At 41.0% G+C, this 27,520-nt stretch overlaps 1 protein-coding gene across 1 annotated transcript in view; it reads right to left on the bottom strand.

Annotated features, from left to right (window-relative positions):
- The window catches only part of CORIN (corin, serine peptidase), a 167,986-nt gene that overhangs the window by 112,936 nt on the left and 27,530 nt on the right, over positions 1–27,520 (bottom strand). Inside the window, exon 3 of the mRNA XM_075709425.1 lies at positions 25,055–25,507. Coding sequence (XP_075565540.1) covers positions 25,055–25,507 — 453 coding nt within the window. The remainder of the gene's footprint in view (positions 1–25,054; positions 25,508–27,520) is intronic.

Raw genomic sequence — 27,520 nt, 5'->3', positions numbered from 1 at the left:
TAAAAGGAGAGCCAAGGAGGATCTCCATTCTTTGCTGGATGTGGGGGGGAACATTGTCACCGAGGACAAGGAAAAGGCTGAAGTACTTAACGCCTTCTTTGCCTCTGTGTTCAACAGCCAGACCGGTCATCCCCAGGGTACTCAGGCCCCTGAGCTAGAGGATAGGGATAGGGACCAGAATGGAGCCCTCATAGTCCAGGAGGAAGCAGTTAATGACCTGCTATGCCACCTGGACGCTCACAAGTCTATGGGGCCGGATGGGATCCACCCAAGAGTACTGAGGGAGCTGGCAGAGGAGCTTGCCAAGCCACTTTCCATCATCTATCAACAGTCCTGGTTAACAGGGGAGGTCCCTGATGACTGGAGGCTTGCCAATGTGACGCCCATCTACAAGAAGGGCCGGAAGGAGGACCCGGGGAACTACAGGCCTGTCAGCCTGACCTCGGTGCCGGGGAAGATTATGGAGAGGTTCATCTTGAGCGAACTCCACAGGCAAGTACAGGTCAACCAGGGGATCAGGCCCAGCCAGCATGGGTTCACAAAAGGCAGGTCCTGCTTGACCAACCTGATCTCCTTCTATGACCTGGTGACCCGCCTGGTAGATGATGGAAAGGCTGTGGATGTCATCTACCTCGACTTTAGCAAAGCTTTTGACACCGTCTCGCATAATATCCTCCTCAGGAAGCTGGCAGCTCACGGCTTAGACAGGCATACTCTTCGCTGGGTAAAGAACTGGTTGGGTGGCCGAGCCCAGAGAGTAGTGATAAATGGTGTTAAGTCCAGTTGGCGGCCGGTCACGAGCGGTGTTCCCCAGGGCTCTGTTTTAGGGCCAGTCTTGTTCAATATCTTTATCAATGATCTGGATGAGGGGATCGAGTGCACCCTCAGTAAGTTTGCAGACGACACCAAACTGGGTGGGAGTGTCGATCTGCTCGAGGGTAGGATGGTCCTGCAGAGGGACCTGGACAGACTGGATCGATGGGCCGTGGCCAACTGTATGAGGTTCAACAAGGCCAAGTGCCGGGTCCTGCACTTCGGTCACAACAACCCCATGCAACGCTACAGGCTTGGGGAGGAGTGGCTGGAAAGCTGCCTGGCCGAAAAGGACCTGGGGGTGTTAGTAGATAGCCGGCTGAACATGAGCCAGCAGTGTGCCCAGGTGGCCAAGAAGGCCAACAGCATCCTGGCTTGTATCAGGAATGCTGTGGCCAGCAGGAGCAGGGAGGTGATTGTCCCCCTGTACTCGGCGCTGGTGAGGCCGCACCTGGAATACTGTGTCCAGTTTTGGGCCCCTCACTACAAGAAAGACATTGAGGTGCTGGAGCGTGTTCAGAGGCGGGCAACGAAGCTGGTGAAGGGTCTGGAGAACAAGTCTTATGAGGAGCGGCTGAGGGAACTGGGGTTGTTTAGCCTGGAAAAGAGGAGGCTGAGGGGAGACCTTATCGCTCTCTACAACTACCTGAAAGGAGGTTGTAGTGAGGTGGGTGTTGGTCTCTTCTCCCAAGTAGCTAGCGATAGGACAAGAGGAAATGGGCTTAAGCTGCGCCAGGGGAGGTTTAGACTGGAAATTAGGAAAAATTTCTTTACGGAAAGGGTGGTCAGGCATTGGAACAGGCTGCCCAGAGAGGTGGTGGAGTCACCATCCCTGGAGGCGTTTAAAAAACGGGTAGATGTGGCACTTCGGGATATGGTTTAGTCTGGTCTACCCTTGATTAGTCTAGAGTGGGCTTGGTAGTGTAGGTTAATGGTTGGACTGGATGATCTTAAAGGTCTTTTCCAACCTAAATGATCCTATGATTCCTATGATAGTATATGAGAGTGCTTGAAGAGAAAAGTATGCAGCCTGACTTTCGTATCCCAGGTTAAGTTTGCTGAAATTTCAATTAGAAAATAATATTTTTAATCAGAGCAGCTTTTACAGAACATCTTTAAGAAGGTTATGGAAAATGAAACTGTTCAATTTGCAGCACTGATCACAACCCACTTCTTTACAGAACTTAGTACTGAGTGTACTAAGCTAAGTTGCACGGTTGCAGCTCAAATTCACTGGCAAAGGCTGAGTAAGCCCAAGTGTCCTGGTTTCAGCTGGGGTAGAGTTAATTTTCTTCCTAGTGGCAGACCTAGTGCTATGTTTTGGATTTAGTAGGAGAAAAATGTTGATAACACACTGATGTTTTAGTTGTTGCTGAGTACTGCTTATGCTAGTCAAGGACTTTGCAGCTTCCCATGCTCTGCCAGGCGCACAAGAAACTGGGAGGGGGCACAGCCAGAATAGTTGATCCAAACTGACCAAAGGGCTATTCCATACCATATGACGTCGTGCTCAGTATATAAACTGGGGGGGGTTGGCCGGGGAGCAGCGATCGCTGCTCGGGAACTGTCTGGGTATCGGTCGGCAGGTGGTGAGCAATTATATCATGCATCACTTGCTTTGTATATTGTTATTATTATTATCATTATTATATTGTTATTATTATCATTACTATTTTACTTTAGTTCAATTCTTAAACTGTTCTTATCTCAACCCAGGAGTGTTTCTCACTCTTACTCCTCCGATTCTCTCCCCCATCCCATCGGGGCAGGGGGAGTGAGTGAGCAGCTGCGTGGTGCTTGGTTGCTGGCTGGGGCTAAACCATGACATGGAAAAATGGCAAAATTCACCTGGCTCTTTCATAGCAAAAGCTCTACCAACATGGAATGAAACCCCATCTTTAATCCTAAAATGCCTTGAAAATTTCTAGAAATTCCATTAAAAAGAGCAAAACCAAACCACACCCATCCATTCTAACTTAGAAACTTGTCTAACTTGCCTACAGCAGCAATTTGCAGACTTCTTGATACAGGAATGACCTTCAACAAATCAATTTTTTCCAATCCCAAGTTGCCATTTTTCAGTTCTCCTGACCTTAAAAGGATTTTGTGACTCTGCTTGATTTCACAATCTCATATGTGAGACACATGAAGCTACAGAATGCCTTTTTTACTTCCTCTGTCCTGTTGCTATTGAATATCCAGATTATCATGGACTTTTGCTCCAGATCAAAGGAGCACGGCATTCCACCCAGCGTCTGGTCTTTTCAGCAAAACTTCTTTCCAAAACTCATTACTGTCTTCAAAAATGTTAATACCTCTCTTAATTTACTATGAAATCTTGGTACATTTTTTCATTTCAATTAAAACAGAAGATAGACAGATTTTCTTGGCCTCCCTCCAGCTATGAATTTCTCATGTACGGTCCACTTGGGACTGAACATCTGACATTGCATTTCCGTAACTCAGAAAAAGCACCCCAGTAAGTGATTTTCTTCTGACACACTTCAATAGATGCCAGGAACTAGGATCTACCCTTTGGAATCCGCCCAGCAGGGAAATCACAAACTGTTTTCTCCTTAGTTCAAGTATCAGGAGTTAAAAATCAATTATTTCACAACAAAAGTATAGTCTCTGCAATTTTTTCACATGAACACTGGCTTGAAAACATGATTTCCACAACTCACGGCAGCCTCCGTTTCCTGACACGAGGGACAGCTTGGCTGCCGAGTGTGCATACCGGGTGACTGTTCCCTTCTAAACACATTCTCAGGCCCTTCCTTGCATTTCTTCCACACTCCTAGAAAGTTGCTTATTTGTTCTCTTCCAGGACACATTATACCGTAACAGAAAACACCAACCAATCCTTACAGAACAGCACGCAGTCACATTACTACTGAAGAATATAAAAAGGATACATACACATTAGGGATGAAAAACGCCAACATTTTTACAACTAGGAGGAGCACTGGTTGGGTGCTCTTTTAACCTCTTGGAAAAGTACAGTTAAATGCAAGATAACAGATCTTAAGAAATTTAAGAAACTAATTCTATGATAGAAGATTAATAAAATCAAAGTAGTAGTGGTGGTGTACTCATAAGCTTTAACACTACAAGAAAAGTAAGGTCTGAAGGAAAAGATATTTTTAATTACAACACCTGATACAGACAGAATGAAGTATTCTTAGCATTTCTGCCAAAGGAAAATTCAGCTAATTGATTATAATGGTTTATGAGTGTCTTCTGGTCTTGACGGTTCCACCAATGGCTAAAAATACCACACCACCCTCCAGCCAAAAGCTTTCACTGTATTAACTGCTGTTTTGTCTCTCATGGATATAATTAATTTCTCATAATTAAAATAAAAATCTAGATATCATTTCTCTCACTTTATTTCCCTGGGTTTTGCTTCCTGTTATATGATTTAGGGAGAGAATTATGCCCAGCAAAACTTGCCTGTTTTTCCTGGCTTTCTCGGTATCGGGTGCAGGTGGCAACGGGGGGTCTGCAGGGGGGTCTCTGTGAGGAGAGGCCGGGGGCTGCCCCGAGCCCGACATGGCCGGTTCCGGCCAGAGCCAAGGGATGCACCGCAGGGCACAGCTCAGCCCCTCCGCCATGACGGCAGCGCCTCAGGGAAAGCAAAAAAGGGCAAAATGCTGCACGGGGGAGTGAGAGCGAGGAAAGAAGTGTGAGAAATAATCCTGTGAACACTGAGGTGAGAGAAGAAGGAGGGGAGGAGGCGCTTCGGGCGCAGGATTGTCTTGCGGCCCATGAAAGAGACCCTGCTGGAGCCGGTATCCGCTCTGCAGCCTGTGGAGGACTCCACGCCAGAGCGGGCTTCTCCGGGGGGGACTGCAGCCCACAGAGAGGGCCCACACGGCAGCTGTTCTGGAAGGACTGCAGCCCGCGCAGGGACCCAACACTGAGGCAGGGGAAAAGGCGAGGAGGAAGCAGCAGCAGAGAGGAATCGCTACGGACCACAACCGCGTAGTCCCCTGTGCTGCTCACAGCAGGGAGGAGGTAGAGGAGTTGGGAATGAAGTTGAGCCTGGGAAAAAGGGCAAGGTGGGGGGGAAGGCGTTTTAGTTCTTGCCTTTGTTTCTCACCATCCAACTCTGGTTTTAACTGGCAATACACTCAATTAATTTTCCCCAAGTCGAGTCTGTTTTGCACCTGATGGCAACTGCTAAGTGATATTCCTGTCTTTCATTCAACCCAAGAGACTTTTCATCATGTTTTCTCCCCACTCTGTCCTGTTGAGGGGAGGGAGTGCGAGAGCAACTGGGTGGCTATCTGGCAGCCTGCCAAGGGCAAGCCACCGTAGTCTAATAAAAATATTCTTTCTTTTCAAATTCAAGTAACATGAAAAATAAGTGAAAACACTAAAACAATTTTACAAAGGAGACTTAGTTTCAACTCATGCATTGCTGTACTGTCTTGTTAAACCTTTTCTTTAGCTAGCCCAGATCCCACCTAGCCATGTCAGATTTGGATAATTTTTATGCGCTTCTCACCGCATGAAGGTGCCTGCGACAGGGCAGATAAATCCCATGCCAACCAAGCAGACCTTACACAGAGACACTGGACTCGGAGTCATGTAGAAAAAATTCAGTGAAGTTGGGAAAGGAAGCCTGAGAGAAGGGGAAATTGTAGGTCATCTTTCTGTATGGAAGGCTAGACAGAACCAAGGAAGAGACAAGGACACACCAAAGATGCAGTAACGGAATTATGTCTTTTGGATAGTTCCTACTACGAGATAAAATCCTTATGAGTCTCTGTGTCAGGCTAGATAGATTATAAGAGTGTAAACTGGAGGAAGACATAACATGGACAGAAAACCCCAATCAAGCTGTGAACGGAAATAGCTTTAAAAAAAAAAAATCTTAAGTCTTCAATTCTTTTCAAGTTTGATCAACATCTCTGTATCATTTGTACTATTTCCTTTGTATAAAATTCTCAATTCTTCCAAAACCTACTCTGTTGGCTATTCTGCAGCTGTTTATGTCAGGACATACTTTGAATCACAGTTTGAAATCAATAAAGAAACTTCACAGACACAGTTTGGCCATGCTAGTCAAAATACACCAGTCAAACTAATTCACAATTTTCTTCATACTTTCAGGTTGTATCCAGTTCACTTGGCTTTGTTTTTAAATCAGTTAGAGATAATTTTTTTTCTTTTGCTGCTTTCCCTTAATATTTCCTGTTCAAGACTCCTGAAAATGCTTGTCTTTCAGATATCTGTCCTAAATTTGCCATTGTACACAGTGAGACAAAGAACACATTTCATTTCTTCAACAACGTCAGTGTCTGAATGATTCTTGCCATCTGTTGGAGACCCCTGCTTTCTTCTCCCCAGAATCTTTCTTATTCTGGATGCAGTGGAAATTACTCTTTAAATGACTTGAAAGAAAATGTAATTACATTTTCTTTCATTTTCCATCTTTACCTTCCCTTCACTTTCTGTATTACAATGTCAGCTTCATTCTATAATTTCTACAATCTTGTATTGTCAATACAGCTCTTATTTTCAGATAGAGTTTGTATGGCCCTATTTATATACTTTCTCCCCTACCCAAGACATAACAATGATTACTTATAATAACTGCATATTACCTTTCAATAATGAGTGCAATTATAATGACTGCAATTTACCTTTCAACACATCACACCTTGTGTTTCTTTTGTTATTTCCTTCTACTTCAATTTCATCCAACTATTCTGCACTTAAAGGTTTATGGTTTAGATGAGATTTTTAAAAAGTGTTTACACAAGAATTTTAGAAATACTTATGAGAGTGTAAGCTATTCAGATACAAATAATTTGTGCCTATTTTAAAATTTCTAGTAACTGGGGGATTTTTTTTGCATTGTTATCTTAGGCCTAAAGAACCCTCACACTTTTATGTCACTTACCCCTCAGTTCCATTTTTTCCCTCATGGAGTGCTGAAATACTTAGAATACAAATACTGCAGATGCGTTTTTATCTAAATAACATACTAAACAGTTGTTGTAACCAGGGTACCTAGTCATCCTTCCAAAATTAAGTCTGTCTAAATGAGAGGATAACATTTGCTTTATAAGCAGTTCAAAATTATATATATTAGAAAACATTATAAATAGTGTTCTTAACTTTATTTGCCTATATATTTTGAAACGCTAAACTGAATATTTGAGACTGCCACATCAAGATTTAACCTCTTTCATTGGCTATCCAAAATGAGACATCCAGTTCTGAAAGGCATTGAACATTCACAATGCACAAAGTCTTAAATTAAAACTTCATCTAATTAGAGGTGCACTACTCTAATAAGCACTAATTGGATGCCTCAAAATCAGAGGTCACAGGTTTAGGAAAAGTTGCAGATCCTCTCTGGCAGACCATGGGTAATTAAGGGAATTCCTAAGTTTAATGCTGTGCTCAAGATCCTGATAAACTGCTTAAAACTCTTCATATCACTGCATGTGGGGATAAAAACTTAGCCACAAAATAAATGGACAATTTTTTCAGAACTACTGAGCACCAGGAAATCCCACTCGAACCAACAGGGGACATAGGTGCCAACTACTTTTTGAAAAGTACTGACTTTTGCATATTTGGAATTTCAGTCTTGAGGCTAGACAGCTTCTCTACTGAGATCATCTTTTAAGCATGTGCTGAATAGGGATGAATTTAGCATATGCTCAAGTGCTGTTCTAAATAGTTGCTTTCCCTTTTTAAACGTGTCACTCTCTTGACCTCTGTAGCTCCTTAAGAATTAATGTGAGCCAAGACACATTGTCACCATAATACTGGAAAAATAAAAAGCTTGCTAAAGAGATGTCTGTAAATGAAGTAGGCTCCAAATTCTTCATGACAAGGTAAGTGGCATGAAAGAAATCAAAGTAACACAATGAATGAAGAACAGCCAAACACCGTGAACTGACCTCTGGTTCCTGCTAGGATTCTCTTCAATTGCATGTATTCCTTTTGTATCTGCTGAGGTACATTTGCACAAAATCGAAACAATATTTCAAACCTCCACTCAAACTGATGCCTAAAAAGGAATATCATGTACATAATACATGTCATCTGCCTTTGATTAGCTTAAAACTTCTGTTAGGAAAATAGACAGAATTCACTTCTGCAACTGTATTAAATAAGTATTTTAGGATATCTGGATAGGGGTAATTTTAAGAGCAATTCCATGCAAAAAAAAAGAAGTTGCAGACAATAAGAAGCTTATAAGAACCTCATGGTTCAAAAGCTTTTTTTTCTTAAGTTTCAGGTTTTAGAAGTTTTATTAACAGCTCCTGTGTAATCAATGCATTTGGTGCTTCCATCCTGATGTATAGCAACCCAAGTATGTAAATAAGAGGACAAATAATACAAATACAGTTAAGAAATACTTTCTTAGAGCAGAAGTTCTCATAATTTCATAATAGAGGCCACATCTTCATGGATTATCACACGTACCTCCTTTCCGTCCAGCTGTTATTTTTTATGCCATATTGCAATTTCATAATATTCCTAAGGCAGTTACAGCAGTTGTTTTTTTCCTGCTAAAACAATATACTGGGGGGATTATGTCACTGTGATGGTTTACTTCTACGATCTCACCCCAGCTATTTACCAAATAGCCCAAAGGTTTCTTCAGGGATGTACACCACGCAACATTTTCATTGTCTTACAACTAAAACCAAGGTCCTCTTACACGACTAAAGCATTCCTTTATTATATATTCACTTTCTAAAAAAGTAGCATAAAAAGCTGTAGTCTCAAGATTAAAATTAATCTCTAATTTTTAAAGATGGAGACCTACTGAGGAGTAAATTATTGTACAGCTATCTTTCTCTAACCTGATGCTAACTGAATTTGGCAAGGGATGTAAAGAACAACAAGAAGGGCTTCTACAGGTATGTCAACCAGAAAAGGAAGGTCAAAGAATCCATACCCCCCTGATGAACAAGAATGGTGACCTAGGATCAACAGACGAGGAGATGGTTGGATTGGTTAGATGGTTGCATCCAGAGGGTAGTGGTCAACGGCTCGATGTCCAGATGGAGACCGGTGACAAGTGGTGTCCGTCAGGGGTCCGTACTGGGACTGGTGTTGTTTAACATCTTCATCAATGACACAGACAGTGGGATCAAGTGCACCCTCAGCAAGTTTGCAGATGACACCCAGCTGAGTGGTGCAGCTGACACACCAGAAGGATGAGATGTCATCCTAAGGGACCTGGACAAGCTGGAGAGGTGGGCCTGTGTGAACCTCATGAGGTTCAACAAGACAAAGTGCAAGGTCCTGCACCTGGGACGGGGCAATCCCCAATATCAGTACAGGCTGGGGGATGAAGGGATTGAGAGCAGCCCTGCGGAGAAGGACTTGGGGGTACTGGTAGATGAAACGCTGGACATGAGCCAGCAATGTGCGCTTGCAGCCCAGAAAGCCAACCATATCCTAGGCTGCATCAAAAGAAGTGTGACCAGCAGGTTGAGGGAGGTGATTCTGCCCCTCTACTCTGCTCTGGTGAGACCTCACCTGCAGTACTGCGTCCAGCTCTGGGGCGCTCAGCACAAGGACATGGACCTGTTGGAGCGGGTCCAGAGGAGGGCCACAAAAATGATCTGAGGGCTGGAACACCTCTCCTACGAGGCCAGGCTGAGAGAGTTGGGGTTGTTCAGCCTGGAGAAGAGAAGGCTGCAAGGAGACCTTATTGCCGCCTTTCAGTACTTAAAGGGGGCCTATAGGAAGGATGGGGGCAATCTTTTTAGCAAGGCCTGTTGTGACAGGACAAGGAATAATGGATTTAAACTGAAGAAGAATAGATTTAGGCTGGATATAAGGAAGAAATTTTTTACAATTAAGGTGGTGAAGCACTGGAACAGGTTGCCCAGGGAGGCAGTGGAGGGCCCATCCCTAGAAACATTCAAGGTCAGGTTGGCTGGGGCTCTGAGCAACCTGATCTGGTTAAAGCTGTCCCTGCTCACTGCAGGGGGGTTGGGCTAGATGATCTCTAAAGGTCCCTTCCAACCCAAAGCATTCTAGGATTCTACTACCACACAGGTTATTTGCCAAAAGAAGATCAATGTTCAGTTTGTTGCTGTCTCCCACTTATATTTGCTCTACATCTAAAGAAATGCTAAAACTATAGGGGGTTGCTCTATCACAATCAAGTAAGAGGAACAGACTCTCCCCATCGTAGGTTGTTATGGTGATTATATCACTCTAATGAGCAAGTCAACAGAAGTGACTGTGGATGGAGATAATATACTAGAACCATATGAGATTGCTTAGAACTGTAATCATGCTTCATGACCCATCTATTTTGACTCTTTATTCACTAGATCACCGAAACTCAAATATCCACAAAATTATTTCTACACTGCATACATTCAATGGTCTGATGTAGCTGTATTGCTAAATTGTCCCTTTTACACCACAGCAAAATGGTTAGGTCATTTACGGTCTAAAACATGAAGATTTGTCAAAAGATTTCACAATTTAATTTTAGCAAACTGTTTTTGCTATAAAACATGCTATATGCCACAAAAAAGAGAGTACTTTTTCAATACTTTGAAACAAGGTCTTGTCAGCAAGGACTCACGCTGGAACAGGCTTATCCTGAGTGACTGCAGCCCACAGACAGGATGCCCAAGGGAGCTGTTCTGGAAGGACTGCAGCCAGCAGGACAGACCCCAGGCTGGGGCATGGAAGAGGTGTGAGGAGGAAGAAGCAGCAGAGACGAATTGCTGTGGACTGACCACAACCCCCATTCCCCATCCCCCCTGTGCCACTCACAGCAGGGAGGAGGTAGAAGAGTTGGGAATGTAGTGAAGTTGAGCCTGGGAAGAAGAGTGAGGTGGGGGGAAGGTGTTTTAGTTCTTGCCTTTGTTTCTCACCATCCAACTCTGGTTTTAATTGGCAATACATTCAATCGATTTTCCCCAAGTCAAGTCTGGTTTGCCCATGATGGTAATTGGTGAGTGATCTCTCTGTCTTTACCTCAGCCCATGAGCTTTTCCACCTTATTTTCTCCCTCTGTCCTGTTGAGGAAGGGGAGTGAGAGCGACTGTGTGGGCATCTGGCAGCCAGCAAAGATCAATCCACAACAATACTGTCCAGTTAGCTTAAGTATCTACTTTGAGACTAAAAGGGTTTGTGTCATGATAGACTCTATATTAAGTAGAATTAGTATGTAAAACTAGTTATTATCCAGAAGTTATGTAAAGATAGTAGAAAGTGCTAGATAACTTAGTCTTGAAGATTATTTTGTCAATGGTAGGTAAGTAAATCCTCCACACCTGTGCTGAAGTGTACCAAAGCTTTAACATGTATGATATAAGAGCACAGAAAAAGACAACAAGATGGGTCATCCTATTTATATTTAGAACATATGTACATCATTCAAAGGCTGGGACAGTTCAAGATGTCTTTAAAGCTACTACATTTGTAAGATCTTTTACTCAAAATGAGGTAACTCCTTTTTAAGTTGCTGAAAGAGGACTATTTGCCTATTTGCATGTAAGTTTGGGTTGTTAAATAATTGTGTTGGGCTGGACTCCATTAAAAATGCCACAACCATTGATAACATACATTTTAGGTTCCTGATGCCTCTGAAAATTAAAATCGAAGTCAAGCTAAATGAGCTTGTTGAGCACATCTTTTGTAGGCTTGCTTCTATAAGAACTAACTTACGGTTAATTCCAGTTTGACATTCAAAGCATTTTGCTTGAGTCATCTAAAGTGTTTTGAAAACCAAATTTCAGAGAAAAATAAATTTTCCACAAATTTTGTAACATCTAAGCTGATTTGATCTAAAGGAACCTTCTGCCTTTCTAGAACTGCCAAAACCAAAATAGATTAATTCCCAGCTAGCATAAGTTTATCTATGAGAGAATTGTCACTTCTATGACACTTCTCATTTCCTTTGTGCATGACAAACTATTTAGTTGTATCATGGAAATAGAAAGCTCGTACCTAAAAGTATCCATTAAGCACTCAGGAAGTGAAGGAAAAGACAATGGGAATACTTAACTCTATACTCTTGTAAAAGTGCAATATGACAAACTGTCAACAGCAGGTTCCCCATTTCTAACAGTCTCTCTTGACAATACCAAAATGTCATTGAGAAGCTGACAAATATTTCTGTCTCAAGACTGCTACCACAGTCAATAAATTTTTGGTAAACACTGTGTCTGCAGCCAATGCAAAAGTGTGTACAAACAGCAATACCTCCAGTACCAAAATGCAAAAACGATGAAGGGATGGAAAACAATGTAAAGAGAAGCTTCCCTTCAATCTATGAAAAAATTAAAATTTCTCCTTTGCTAGAACTGAGATCCTCTACAGTACACTACAAAATAGAAACAAGGATTAAGAAGCATTTAAGTAAAAGCACTAATAGCTTTTATTTTAGGTGATTATAGGCATAAATGATCCTGCAGATTTTGGGAAATCTGTTTTATCAGGAGCACTTTACACATGAACTGTAATGTCTTGATCCCTAAAGAAAGGCTTAAGAGCAGTGCATTTATACAGCTTCAACACAGCACAAAGACATAACCTCAAGAGGAGTAGTATTGTTTGTTACATTTACATGTGGGTAGACATTTGACAAACTTGTGTCTCCTGAGGCCTCACACTCCTGTTTCAGTAACAGCCATGGTAGCCTAAAGATATAAGCAAGGTACTGTCCGAGTAAGTTTCCAACAGAAGGTCATGACTTTTCTTAGGTCAACTGACACAGTCAATAAAACATTTCACAAGACAATTGAACTGATGCAATGGTGCAATACTGCTTCCTCTCAACCATGTGCGCTTGCCATTTCCTTTAAAACAACTTTGGTGCCAAACCAGCCAAGAGCTAACTTAGCCAGTGTTAGAGCCAAGCCAGCTCATCAAGGAGACAGCAAATACCAGCGCACAAAAAGAAGCATACAGCACTGTACGGCTCTGAGCAAAGGGAATGGGGACACCTTCTCAGCACTGCACAGCTCTGAGCAAAGGGAATGGGGATACCTTCTCAGCACTGCACGGCTCTGAGCAAAGGGAATGGGGACACCTACTCAGCACTGCTGAACTCTAAATGAAGCCCAGCTGACACGTAACAGCTTATGTGGGGAAGAGGGAAACAAGCTTTTGAACAGCAAACCCCATCTGCAGCTCTGAAATAGAAGCCAGACTCCCAAGACTAGATGCAAACAATTGCTCTGCATTTAACTCCATTCAGCTAATAAATTATACAATTTGAAAGGAATGAGTGATTCTCAACTCCCCCTTGTGCTCCACAGGTACCAAAGAGAGAGGTGATAAGGCTACTGACCACCTGCAGTAGAGAGAAAAACAATTCATTATCTCCCAGGTCACAGAGAGGGGATTAGCCATGAGGGAAATAAAACTCATAGTTTAGATCAGAGTTGAAGTGTTACAATTTTTTTAAGGCAATCTGTACCAGCTGCTGTACAGTGGAACACCACATCCAGTCTGCACCAGACACTTCTTGCTCAGAGCTTAATGCAGGCATAAATTCTAACTCAGTTATTGTCGTGACCAAAGAATATTGCAGAAGGCTGGACTCTTCAACAAGCCACCTCATTTTTTGGAGCCCCGATTCTTTCACTAAGGTGCTTCCAGACGCTGCACTTCTTGGCTGAGGCACGTACTTGCTGCTTTAATCCCTGGGGCAGGCACAGTCGAAAGCAGGTAAGCTCATTAGCCAAAGCTGAGGCTGAACACCTACCCTCCATGAGGTGTGAGCTGGCCTATATTCCAGATCTGGTATTTTGATTAGTCATTTCCTAATTACAGCATTCTTCAGTGAAATTGGAGATGTAGTTCTAAGAACCTATTAAATAAACAAAAGGCACACAATGACATTAATTTTAGGATTAGATCTATCATTAGAGACTATTTGCCGTGCCGTATATTAGGTTGGACAGGATTTTGCTATTGTTTTGAAATACGTGTGACTTTAGAACTCTTGATAGGCTTTGTTAAAAAAAAAAAAAAAAAAGCAATGAAAAAATGGAAGCTTCCACAGGACCCAGGCAAGCATCCAGATGTTTTGGGGTTGTTTGTGTTTTGGGTTTCGTTTTTTTTTTTTAACAAATGTGTTTTCAATAAGTGAAAATGAATGCTAGCTTGACTGACAACATTTAATTATGCACCAATACTGTTATGTTCAAAACAAAACAAAAAAACCACAGTGCTTTGTAAAAGACTTACAATAGGTGAAATACTCAACAGGCTATGAACTCATCAGCATAGAAATAGGCTGTGCCTAAGCCGTCCCAGTTGTCTCTAGTTAATTACCTTTCTAGAACAGCCAACTTACTCTTCTGATCTGTTCGGTAAGAAATTAGGATCTTTTTTTCCCCAAGTATATCTCAGAATGATAACTTATGCTCACCTCGCTTTCAGACAAAATTAACACAGCAAACCCCTCCCTGTGAAATCCATCCAGAAACTAAGAGCAGAATGCAGCACCACACTTGCTAAGCAGAACACTGCAAGTACATGAAACCTATGCTTTGCAAACTGCAGCTTCCTGCTTGGCAGTTTGCAGATGCTGCTTAATATCCAGGTGTGGATCTTTAAAATCCTGGCTAACTAAGGACTGATCAGTCTAACAAATTGTTGTTTTCCCTATGGAAAATTCCCACAACTATGTTTTTCAGAGGTATGTATGCCCTTGTTTCATTATGGCATAGATAGTCATTGTCTGTAAAAGATCATTTGCATTAGCCAGCAATACTGCAACTTACATCTTCGGAATTTGACAGCATATTTGGCAAAGTGTATGTTGCAGAACATGATATACAACTTCCTGGGCCCTTTCTTTATTCTGAGGGGCTGCTACTGACTCTCCTGTCTATATCACTGGAATTTTCTTTTGAGCATCATATTTTTAAAATATACAGTGGTGGCATGTTTCTACCACTAGAGTCCAAATGCTCCTGTTCACAGGGAAGCCTAGCCATCTACATTAATGGAGTTACTCTTTAGAGTTCCAGTTACACTATTTGACTGTTGTATGAACAAAGATGAATGCTGACAAACTTTCACAGCCTGAGCAATTAGAGGTCAAAAAACCACGTTATTTAATGTGCAAAAGGATTAGAATAATATGCAGGTGTTTAAAAGCCTGACATAGATATGATGAAGTTTTCTGTAACTGCATATCAGTTCAGGTTGGATTTAAATCTTATGCACATGATGTTTGCAAGTTGCTTGTGCAAACTGAGATTTTTAAATCCTTGTACTCCAATTGCTCTTCACAGAATGGAAAGTCCATTTATTTCTTTCATATAATTCCACTAATAAATACAGAGAGCTACCTTCAATGCTCTCTCTTATAGCTCATTGTTTAATTGCCTATGTTAGTTAGAGAGAAACAATAAGTATCCCCATGAAAATTAGGACAAAATTATCTCAAATACCGTTAAACAAGCTGTAACTTAAAACTTTTTTCAACCATGCAAAATGCTCATGTTCTACTCCCTATGTGCAAATAATTTTTTTATACCTTATAATCATAGAAATACTGGTTGAAAGAGTCCTCTGGAAGTCCTCTAGCCAACTTGCTGCTCCAAGTGAGATTGCCACCAGCATGTTGTCATCCATGACTTTGGCTGAGTCTTGGAAAGGACCCAAGGATAGGGATCCCACAGCCTCTGTGGGCAACAGGTTCTACTGCTGCACTACCCATCTGGTGAAAAAGCTTTTCCTAATTTCTAGTCTGAACTTCTGCTATTTTATTTCATTGGAGAGTATCATTAGGATTTTTTAAATTATCAGTCATAATAAAGGTGAGAAAGACAGATTTTGTGTATGGATTAGTAGCTAAATTAATCTTTAACTGTATTGAGCTATTTATCACTTTCTCAAATTCCTTTCCCCATAATGATTTCAAATCATGGTACTCATTATGTTGTTCTTGAATTCCACATGATTGCAAAAGGTGACAGTGACTGTAAATCACTTTCTGTTTTATCAATACTTTGACCTTCCAGTTTTTGGACAAGAGTTTAGATCTTACCATTTTACATTAATGATGGCTCTATACCACACCTGTCTGCACTCTATCTATTATAATCCGTAACAGACCATGCAGAAGCATAAAGCAGATCAACTTTAATCAAACATAAAATCACATGCTGCTACCAGATGCAAGGTACACCTTTGGAAACAAAGTGATCAATCACAATATAGAACAAAACATGTATTAACGTCACCTTTTTGTTGTAATAACCACACAAATAATTTTTAGAGTCGTTTCAGAGAAGCTGATGGGTCTGAAAAGGAAGTCAGTGGCTGCAATTCTCAGCCAATTATCTTAAGATATGCTTTGTTTCATTGTTCCCATCCTTGAAAGCTTCGAGCCAGGCTAAGCATATGACTTCTTGCCTAGTCTCTTGGTCAGTTCATGGTTCCATTTTGACAACAAACATCTGTTTAAACTACAAGCAACAAAGTGTAAAAAAATATAATGGATGCATAAAAGGCATAAAGCTGAAAAGATTTCTGTTCTTTAAAGTTTTAAAGGTACACATCCATAACTCCAGAAGCACACACATGTCATTTAAAGACTAGAACAAAGCTGACTTTGTAGTTATTTAGAGTGGGAGATTCCCTCCTTGGAAAGTAAACCACATTGCTGAAAGGCCAAAGAGTAAAGATACGTGGAATTGCAAGGCGGGTATGATAGTTATTCATAGTACTCATTACAGTATTAATCCCAACGATACTTGAGGTCTATTAGATATCTTATACAGAACATTGTTTCATCAGACTGCATTTGGACAGATGATAATCTACAAACAAAATAGTTGCAATAAGAAGCCATGAATTTATGAAAGGAAATTGGAATCACAAGCTTAGCTAGAGGTGAACGTATGAAAGTGCTAGCAGCCTCATTACAATCCTCACACAAGTATTTGAAGTTTTTGGCAAACTTGTTACCCGAGAGCGGCAATGCACCAGGTAATAAAAGCTAGTAAGCTTTCTCTCCCTTATAAACATAAGTTGTAATGAAAAATCTTCTCTGTATTCCATACAGAGAGTAATGACTTTTAAGAATCTTTTGGACTCCAGCTAATACATCTTGTATGTCAGGAACTTAATGGTTTCCTTGCCACTCTATGCCCACACACCCATATGAAATGGCAATGGTGGAATAAGCAAACTGATGAAAACCAGGTTCTTGCTATCGAATTTAGTGAAAATTTGCCATGTGTTTCTGTTGTAAGTCACTAATTTTGCCATGTCAACTGCAAATTTAATTTTAAATTTCTGCCAGACAAGAAAACCAGAATGGCTCTAGTGATTATTTTGACTGGTGAAAAAAAATGCATTTTTTAATGAGGACTGTACTGCCAAAATTTTTGGGAAGCTTTTTTTTTTTTTTACTCTGTTTCTTTAATTTTGAGAAAAAATTCAGGTATAGGTGAAAGAAAGTAACAGAAGTTACTGCTGGAAGAGAAAACACTCTCAATCATGAACTCAAGCACCAACAAAATTAATAGTTACCATATTAGTCTATTCATGGTTGCATTTGCATGAAAAAAACACAGCTGAGCGGCTAAACTCCTGGCCTGGGATTTAGGAGACCACTGTTTATGATCTTCTATGCCAATCTGAAAACCAAAACCATTCTACCTTCAGGAGAAAATCATGTTTTAATGGTATTTTGAATTTTTTTTTTTCTTCTGAGGACAAGAATACCCCTAAAGATCTGTCATGGGTCTATTGTTGCTATTACTCCGTATATAATTGGGTCTATTCCAACTTGTATGAGTAATTAAACATAAATTGAGCTAGAAGACAAAATGATTTATTAGATCACTGCTTGAGATACTGGGGATTAGGGAGATGCAAGCCCATGGTCTGACTTGGGGTGCAGTTACTGGATACCTTAGCTTCAGCAGAAAAAAAATGCCTTTAGTATGAGCAGCACAAGGCAGGGAGAGCGCGGCAGGGAATTTGTTTCTGTGCTGCACGTGACACATCCCGTCCAGCTACCCCCACAGTGGTTCTCATATTGCTCTTTTCTACCAAACAGGAAGGTGGGCCAGACTAGTTCTCTGTAGATTCTGGTAGTGGCAGAACACCAAATACAAAGTAAGAAATGCTGGGTAGAGACAAAGGGATTTATTTCATGTATAAATGAAACATAGTTAAATGACAATAAGAAAGCATTAGGATAACATCTAGGCTGAGCAGGGGATTGGAAATAAATTAAACTGGGCAGTTTCAAAAGCTGTGCATGAAATGTGAAAAGACCCAAGGGCCCTCTGCATAATATTTGTTATTTATGAAAAGAGTAAAAGATGCACACATAAATGCTATGCTTTCTGAAACGTTTAACAAGTCCTCCGATACAGCGACTCGCTTTTGCGAAGACATTTTTCCACTTCATTCTCCCAAGCAACCGCTTCGCCCTCGGGGGTGTTTGCACCCTCCTGCACACTTTGCAAATGCAGGGAGAAGCTCAACAGGGACCAAATCCATGCTCCTCTGGGACACGTGCCTTTTCCAGTGCATTCAGAATAACCCACAGCTGGGAAAAAAAAAAACACGTCCCTTATTCCTGTCCACCTTGCTCTTTGCCCAGTTCTTCTCCTAATGAACGGCCTGGAGGCCCGGTGCTCTCCCGGGACCCCCCGGCGTAGCCAGGCGGCTCCGCGGGTGCGAGCCTCTGCAGCCCCCCGCTGCCCCCCGCGCCACCTCCCGCTAACACGCGGGGGAGCCCCCCTCCCCTCCTCCGCAGCTGCCGCTTCCCGGCCTCTCAACGCCAGGGGATGCTTGCGCCCGCCCTCCCCAAACCGGGTGCCCCCTCCCTCCCCGGGGGCGGCCCCGCTCCCGCTCCCCCGCGGGGCCCGGCGCCGCCGGCAGCGGCAGCACTGCCCCCTCGCGGCCGGAGCGCAGCGCCCGGGGCGGCGAAGCCGGAGCAGCGGGGGGCGGGGGGGGGGGTCCCCCGGTAGGAGCACCGCGGGGGGCGGCGGCAGTCGGCCGCCGCAGGAGCCGTTCGGGGCACCATCGAGCCCCCGGCTGCGGCTTGCGAGGGGCTGTGCTGAGGAACGGGTCTTGCTCCCTCAGCTCCTCGACAGCGCTGGAGCCTGCTGGGGTGGGGGGTGATGCCAAGCACTGGAAGGTACGGCGGAAGGTCATAGAATCATAGAATGAAGATCATAGAATCGTTTGGGTTGGCAAAAACCTTTAAGATCATCCAGTCCAACCATTAACCTAACATTACCAAGTCCACCACTAAACCAATTAACGGTAGAGTAGCAACCCCACGCCTGCTGGCTTGGTGGCTGGATCATTTATAATGAAAGTAAAAACTAGGAATCGTTAAGATTGGAAAGGACCTCTAAGATCATCAGTCCAATCATCAACCCAACACCACCGTGCCCACTAAACCATGTCCCAAAGTACCACATCTACACGTTTTTTGAACACTTCCACGGATGGTGACTCCACCACCTCTCTGGGCAGCCTGTTCCAATGCTTGACTACTCTTTCCATGAAGAAATTTTTCCTCCTATCCAATCTAAACCTCCCCTGGCGCAGCTTGAGCCCGTTTCCTCTTGTCCTACCACTAGCTTGGTCACGTTACTTCTCATGTTGGTATCTCAACAGCGCCACAGTTCTCCACTGAAACTTGTTTTTTGTGAAATGGTAGACTAAACCGTCTGCTAGGAGAGAAGTATGAGAGACTTGGCACACAAAAAAAAGGATATTAAATATATGTATAAACATCAGTGAGTGGAAGAACCAAAATCAGATACTAATATCTCTTGTCCCAGTGTATATTCCAATAGTTTACAGGAGTTTTCCTAGGAAGAATGTCAACCCTCACTCTCTCGCTCCTTCTCCCTGTCTCCCCAAATCAGCAGTATTACAAAACAGGGCCTCTGCTTCATTTGAAATGAAAACATCCCACTCAATCTCATACACTTGAGATCTCTCCTGGTCACTCTCCCACTTTATTGCCTAACTGCAGCCCACTTTTGTTTCAAAGAGAAAAAAGTACCAATAAAATTGTACTGATATTTATCTTGGAAAAACATGCTTTATTCTTTAATTACTATTTAGTATATGGTTCTTTTTCTGTTAAACATTGATTGACAGGTGAACAGAATATTACTGCATATACTTCTAAATTCCATGCATATACACTACCGAACCTATTGGTTCACCTAAGACCCCCTGCCTGATGTTTTTGCTATCAGAAAACTCTCCAATGAACCATCCTAGTGAGTTAGAACCATGGCCCATGCCTTCAGAAAACATTTAAACATGAAGTCATACAAACTCAAATCCCTCAACAGGAAAAACATATTCCTTCACTTGCTTTCCAACAGAGAGGTAACGCAGAATACATTTAACTCAGAAGCAGGCCTCTGGTAGGGGCCAGCGTTATATGTTCAAGAAAAATTCTAAAATTTAGAGCAAATATACTCCTAGGTAGTCATTCCTTATAACAACTTCTGGCAACCTAAAATCTTGAGTCTTCACAAGTCAGAGGTTGCCACTGGACTATTGTGTTTAAAAGCTCCCAACAGACCAACCCCTCATGAACTTCTTAAAGTATTTTCATACTTTCTGGTTTTCTCATCATCCTGTGGCAATGAGTTCCATGATGTCTCCTTTTTTTGTTTTAACTTACTGTCTGATAACAAAAAAAAAAAAAACCAACCACCCCACACAGAAAAAAAGAAGGCACCTACTGATATACTGAAAAACAGTGATTAACTCTTCCCTGTTCTATTTTTCCAGGACACTCAAAACAGTATGGGTATCTACCACAACCACTTACTCCTCAGCCAGCTGTTTTCCAGGAGGAAAACAGTGTCTTCTTCCTATTTAGTTCCTCCTCACATCTAAGCCATTCCATGTCGCCACTGGTCTGGTTGCCTGCTATTTGCCTTCTCCTATTCTACTATTATCTTTCTGAACTTATACACTGATGTAATGAGATTTTTCTGTTTTGTTCTTTGCGGACTTCATGACGATACCTAAATCCTGTTTGCCTTCTTGACAGTCATGGAGCCAGAATGATGCCTGCAGCAAACCGTCAGGTCTTTTTTTTTTTTTTTTTGTGGCAAAGCTAGCTGAGAGTCCAGCCTTGTATTACATAGAGTTAGGGTTGTTCCCCACTCTCCAGCATTCTTTTGCATCTATTGACACAAAGTCATCTAAACATTTTATCAGTCACTCTCTCCACTATAAGACCTTTATGTGATTCCCAGCTATTCATTTTAGATAATTCTGTATTAGCAGAAGTGTTGTTACTTGACTATTCACTGCTTTCCCAGATCAGAAAACCCTGTAAGACTCCATCAGTAACCTTCTGCACTGCGGAGTCTGACCATTCATTCTTATTTTTCCTTATGTCTTTTAATGAGCAATTAGTCTGTGAGAAGAGCATCTTTAAGACTTCTCAGTGAAGACTCTTGTTAACAGCATTTTGAAAAGCCAAGTGTGTTGTATTAACCAGTATTTGCACCAACTCCTTCAAAGGATATTCTAATAGACTTGTGAGGCATTACTTCCCCTTGTAAAATGAAAATAAACTTCTTCATCTCTTTCTTATTGTATCATGGATTGCCATTTGCCCACTAATCTATTATTTACTAGAATTTCTGCCAAAGAACTTCCTTCTGCTTCAAGGACTTTTTAAATAATTGATGTCATATGTGCCAAATTTCATTCCTCTCCAGTTAGTAACTCAGCAATGTCTTACTCGTGTTATTTTAAAGTCTTGAGTGAATACCATATGGTCACAATGTTTACCATTTCTCTTATATAATGTGTTCTAATGTCTTTTATTGAAGCCATGGTTCACCAGTAAAGCAAATCCAGTGCTAGGGAAACTAACACTGGATCAAAAACATTACAGCCACGTGAATGCCACTTCAAATGTGTTCAGAGAATTTTGTCTGGTTGGTTTTGCACTGGCAGTCTCTGCGTTGATGACCTATCATTTGTCTTTTAACACCCTGCATAAAACAGCATAAAGTCCAAGTTATGCATGCTTACTAATCAACAGAAACGCATTCACCTTCCCACATTTGAACCAGATGACAGTGGTACTGATGGATGATCTGCTAGTGTGTGTTGACGATGATGGAACATCGGCCTCACACTTCATTTGGAGATTCTTTTCCTTATGAGTTATGCCTAAAAAGCTCAAACCTCCGTTTTACATGGGTTCAAAAGTGATTACATAAATTCACGGGAGAACGCTCATCAGAACTCATTGCAGATCACTGGAATCTGGTACCACAGAATGTTGAAGTGTCTCTGTATGCTAGTCCTACTTCATTCTTAGGCATGTGCTAATGGTCGCAGTTGGATCCAGACACTAAGCAAGAGAGACTTAATTTTATCTACTACCACCATTCCCATGCGGTCATTAAATTTCACTTGCCCCAAAAAAATCCTTTTTACTCCAAAAGGCTATTCCAGTCTCACTATTCCAAAACTTATTTATAGCCCATCTCTCAGTTATTCCCATCTCCCTCCACATCAGAATACATAAGAACTTCCTGTGGACATCAGACCATGTTCTCTGTTACCTCAGAGTTGTCTCCAAGAAGCAAAGCTTAGTGGGAAAGGAGAGATCAAAGACATGGAGGATGAGTGTAAGGAGTTACTTTGCAAAGGCCAGGACAAGCAAGGTAGTGAAGAGCCCTGTGTACTCATCAAATTCCCCTTTCTAGTCCTCCATGCCTTGGACAGCCGTGAGAACACATAGTTATTCTGAGACCAAGTTCTTCTGGATCCCCAAAATATATACACATTTTTTATAGATCTACACACAGAATTAAGGCAATATCCACATGAATACAGATGAGCAAAACACTTGAAAGTGGAATCAAAGACTGAGAGGTTATTGATTAGTAACATACTAGCTCCTAATTTTCGGATAGGGGGAGGAAAAACATAACTAGAAGTATGTCAGTTTGCCATGGGTTTTTTTGTTGTTGTTTTTGTTTTTTAAAGAAACCTGTGGTATTTCAAATTTGTCTTTGAAAATCTTTTGTCCTTTTCTCTTTACACAGAAGAAACTACCTTACAGTAGAATCCCAAGTAGTCATGCCTACTGAATATACACGCAGTCATACCGCTGTTGGAATGAACTGCGCTTACCAGAATAGAGCACACACTTACAAATTCCTTCAAAGGCCGCAAGTGCCTTCCTATATAATCCCAAGCCCCCAATACTTGAAAGTTTAGAAATCTAGACCCAAGGTTGTCCCGAGCCACTGTAGCACTGTCCCTACATCAGCGTCCTAGGAGGGAAAGATATCACCTCCTGTACACACACACACACACACGCATATTATATCCATCTTGAAAGAGTTCATTCCAACATGGTAAGAAAAGGGAAAATAGTTTTACACTGTTTCATCTCTATTTCCTGGAATTCCAGGTATCTCAAATATGATGATTAGGCAGATGAATACAAACACAGAATCTTACACAATATATCTATACTGTATCTACCCAGTTACTAAGACTGCAATGCAAAGACACCATCTTCTAGAATAGGAACAGTTAGACCCCACAACAAATCGAAGAAGACCTAGTTAAGAAAAATAGGCACTATATTGCCCTACAATTTTGCTCAACATTAATCATCAGGCCACTAACTTTAATGTGTCCTTTGCTACAGTAATTATTGAAAATCCTATGGGTTGGAAGTATCTGTAGTGTAGCACATGATGCTTCTACACTGTTCTTTGACAAGGTGATAATTAACCAAGTTACAAAAAGAGGTAAATAAATTAATCACTAATAGGATACAAGTATGCATTTATATACATTTATTCTGAGTTTGGGGTGCAGGGGGAGAAAATAAGAGATAAATCTCTTTAAGAAAAATCACTTAGCAAACAGAACCTACAGAAAGCCTGCACCATTCAAATGGCCTGTGGAGTCACTACAGTCTAGGGGACAGATGAAAATATTGACAAATAGTCGATTCACAGTAAGTTATTCTTTCTGAAAGCTAATTTTTGAGTGAGAAAACAAGCTATCACTGAAATGCCTTCAAAAGGAATCTCTTGTGTGTACCAAGTTTTAAAAAAAGAAAGTCTTTTTCAAAGGTTTTCCCTACTTTTACCTCACTCCAGAACAAGAAAAAGACATAACAGAGCTGCTTCCATCTGCCTGTTTGATGACTGGGGGGGGAGGGGGGGACAGACACGGACAGAACACAAAATCCTGAAGGGAGAATGCTTAAAAAAAAAAAAAAAAAAACCCCACACACAGAGCAAAAAATCTCACATAACTAGTATCAAGTCTTAGAACTTAACTGAGCACAGAATCCAACAGAGGAATGAGACACAGACCTGCTCCTCAAAATAACATATAGTTCAGTGGCCTTTCAGAAGTGATCACCACCATCAGATACCATCTCTTCATTTTCATTTTATAAAAATGTCAAAAATACATTTCTGTGTGCCACTTTTAGGTCACTGACTACCTCCTTTCATCTATTTCAGATCTCTCTATGACCTGGAATAAGTTTTGTTTTGTGCTCTGGTGTGATCAAGACTGAAGGAATGATATGCAGTTCAAGAGAAACAAATTCATTTTAATAGGGTACCCTAGTGTTTCAGTTATTAGCAAAACAACTTTTCACTACCACTGACATGATGAATCAATAAAATTACCATGGCACTAATGAAATGCATCTACTTTCATAGTCAAAGCAAAAAAAAAAAAACCAACCACCAACTGATCACAGTTAATTGTTATTATTCCCTCTAGACATTTTGATTATAGTCCTCGGAAACATCACTGGAACTTTATTGCTACATAGAGAAACTGCTTCAAATTAGAGAAGAATTTATCCATTAACACAAAAAAAGTTGTAACTGTAATTTACATCCCAAGTTCAGGAAGGTACTTGCCATGTACATAATTTTAAAGAAACACAGAAAATTCAATCTACAAACTGAATACAGTCTGGAATAACTCATTTTCAGCCTCGGTAAGTATGCATGATTATCACCAGTTGAACAACGTATTGTAAGTATTCATACCTGAAAGCATTTACTGCATCTTCCTTAACAGGGTCAATAAAATGTTCTGATAAGAAACTAGTTGCTTGCAACATGGAACACGCACAACAAATTATCAAAAGGAACACATTCCTCAGAACTCATGGGAACACATTGGAAAGCATGCCAACAGTATGTTCTGTACTTTTTGAGGCAAAATTATGGAGCCAAATAAAACGTAAACTTACTTTTTTTCTGATCCATTTTTTGTGACACAGATGGATGGGTAGGACTTAATACTGGCAGAGTGGTCATCCTCTCCGTGTTGTTAAAGGATGCATCTGTAGACCACAAAGTTGCCTCCTCTGCAGTGGCAAACAGCTGGGTCCTGTCTTCAGAGCCCTCTGCCAAAGCAGCATCATACGTAGGGTGAGGATTGAGCACTGTGGCTTGAGTTGCAAGAGCAAATGAATTTTCCTGGAAAGTCTCTCTAAATATATTTGAGTTCTTGTTTATTTGGTCAATGTGGGATAAAGGCGTGGTGGTCCAGGAAGAGGGCCGTGTGCTGAGATCCATTGTGAGATCAGTCTTAGAACTGTTTTCAACCATGTTTGGCAAAAGAACATCAGATGTTTCAATGTCACCATTAGCTGTGAGGGCCTCACTGCCATTCGAATAAAAGCATGTTTTTTCTAACACCCCTGGAAGAAGGAAAAAAGCACCAGAATTACCATCACCTGGAAAGACAAGTGTTACCAATTTGTTTTGGAAGGTTAATAATAAATATAATGGCACAGATTAAAAAAGTAATATTTATTTCAAAGTTAAAATTTAAGAGAACTAAAGAATTTCATGTAGCAACAAAATAGCAGTAGCACATCAAAACAAAAGCTATGACTACTGTAGGATAAATAGAGAAACATATAACAGAAAAACAAATAAATGCTTTCATGAACTAAAAATGTTTTAATCTGACTTGTAGTAGGTCACTGAACTCTTATGCGTTTATAACTATAGAGTGTAATTTCAGGGAGCTCCAACATGCATTCATTATATCACAGTGTTAACAAGATTGGCAACAGTATTTTTTTTTTCACTTTTTAAATTGCATCATCTCTTGATTTCACAGTACCACCATCCTGGAAAGCTAATTCTGAAGCTTCAAGAGAACCAATACATTTTTTTTAATATATTTTATATTCACTAACTTTTAAAATGGAAAGAGGTATCATTTTCTCGATATATGATTATGTAATTTAACAACCACTGCTAAATATAGCTCCATGAGCTCTCTGTCATTCTTCTCTGATACTGGATTTTAAATATATAGTTGTATCCAAAATTTTAGGCACTTGCTGTATTTATTTTTTGTTCATTTATTATCATCATAGACAAACACATATTTTGCTTAGTTGTATGTGTTGAAGAGTTGCAAGTAATTATAGTTCACAAATCAAAACAGCTGCATAACACTAAGGAGATACATCCCATAAGCATCAAGGAAGTCAAACTAAATAGTAAGAGAATCTATTTTTAACCTGTGACTATTACTGAAATATTTAATTAATCCAAATAATAAAGAAGGCATCTCAAACGTATATAGGACGTATGACTTAGTTATCTATAATAAAAACTACAAATACTACCTCAAATTTTTTAACCAAATATATTGGAGTCATATTTAATGCTAGAAGGAGAGCACCACTCTGCATCACAATATAAGGAATTTTCGGTAAATAGCAAAAGCAATTTTTGCCACTAGCTAATCATGTAAAAGAGTTTAACAACCATAATAAACACTTGATTACAAATAATTTAAAGGAATCCCTCAAAATATAAAATCTCCCAACTGTTTTTAAACACCCAGGCAACAATTGCTAATTTTAATAGCTTTTCTTGTCTACTCCCACCAGTGATATTTAAGCACTCCACTCACCTTGTTTCACAACAATAAAGTAAAAACAAGGGAGCAAAGAAAATTTGGCCTTTCAACAATGGGACACAAATACAACAGCCTTTCCTTAGCCAAAGTCCAAAGGCCTAAAACATGGCTCCCTCCAGCTAGGCTCCATGTGGAAAGAAGAGAGTTTTCTGCTTATCCTTCCAGCTCCTTTTCTTTTCTCTCACCCTTACTCTACAGGCCCTCCAGCCAAAAAGATGGTCACACCTGAAGCACATTAGCAAGAATTCACCTCCTGTTGTTCTCTATAAACCCTCTAAACTCAAGGCAAATCACACAGATTTTTCTTTCCACTCTGATGCAGAAATTGGGGTTTTTTAGGCTTCCATATTGATTTGATCCTTATTAGCTGCTTGGTACAGATGATTCTTGAGTCCACACAACACCCAGCACCACCTCTCCTGAACTTTGTTTTCAGTTTGGTTATTGTGATTTGCCAAAATGGCTAATTGCATGATCACCTCTCAGCCAGGCATCATTCACCTGCCACCACTCCAGGCTCCCTCCCTAGCCAAACCCACTGCTCTGCCAACTCCAGGCACCATGTGCAGCCCATATCCACTTGGGAATCCTGAGCCCCTTTCCACTGCTGTTACTGAATTCCTCTTTTCACCCCTTCATGCACTCTGCAGCTAGACTAGATCAGTTGACTGGTCGAAATTCAAGGACTGGGCAGGAGGAAATCTTTATTAATCACAGCTACAAATAATTGACAGTGCCAGAAGAACCCAACTTTCAGTTACAGTCTGAAGTG

This window comes from Pelecanus crispus, chromosome 4, assembly GCF_030463565.1.
Source record: "Pelecanus crispus isolate bPelCri1 chromosome 4, bPelCri1.pri, whole genome shotgun sequence".
NCBI classification, from domain to species: domain Eukaryota; kingdom Metazoa; phylum Chordata; class Aves; order Pelecaniformes; family Pelecanidae; genus Pelecanus; species Pelecanus crispus.
This window is presented reverse-complemented; position numbering and strand designations above follow the sequence as displayed.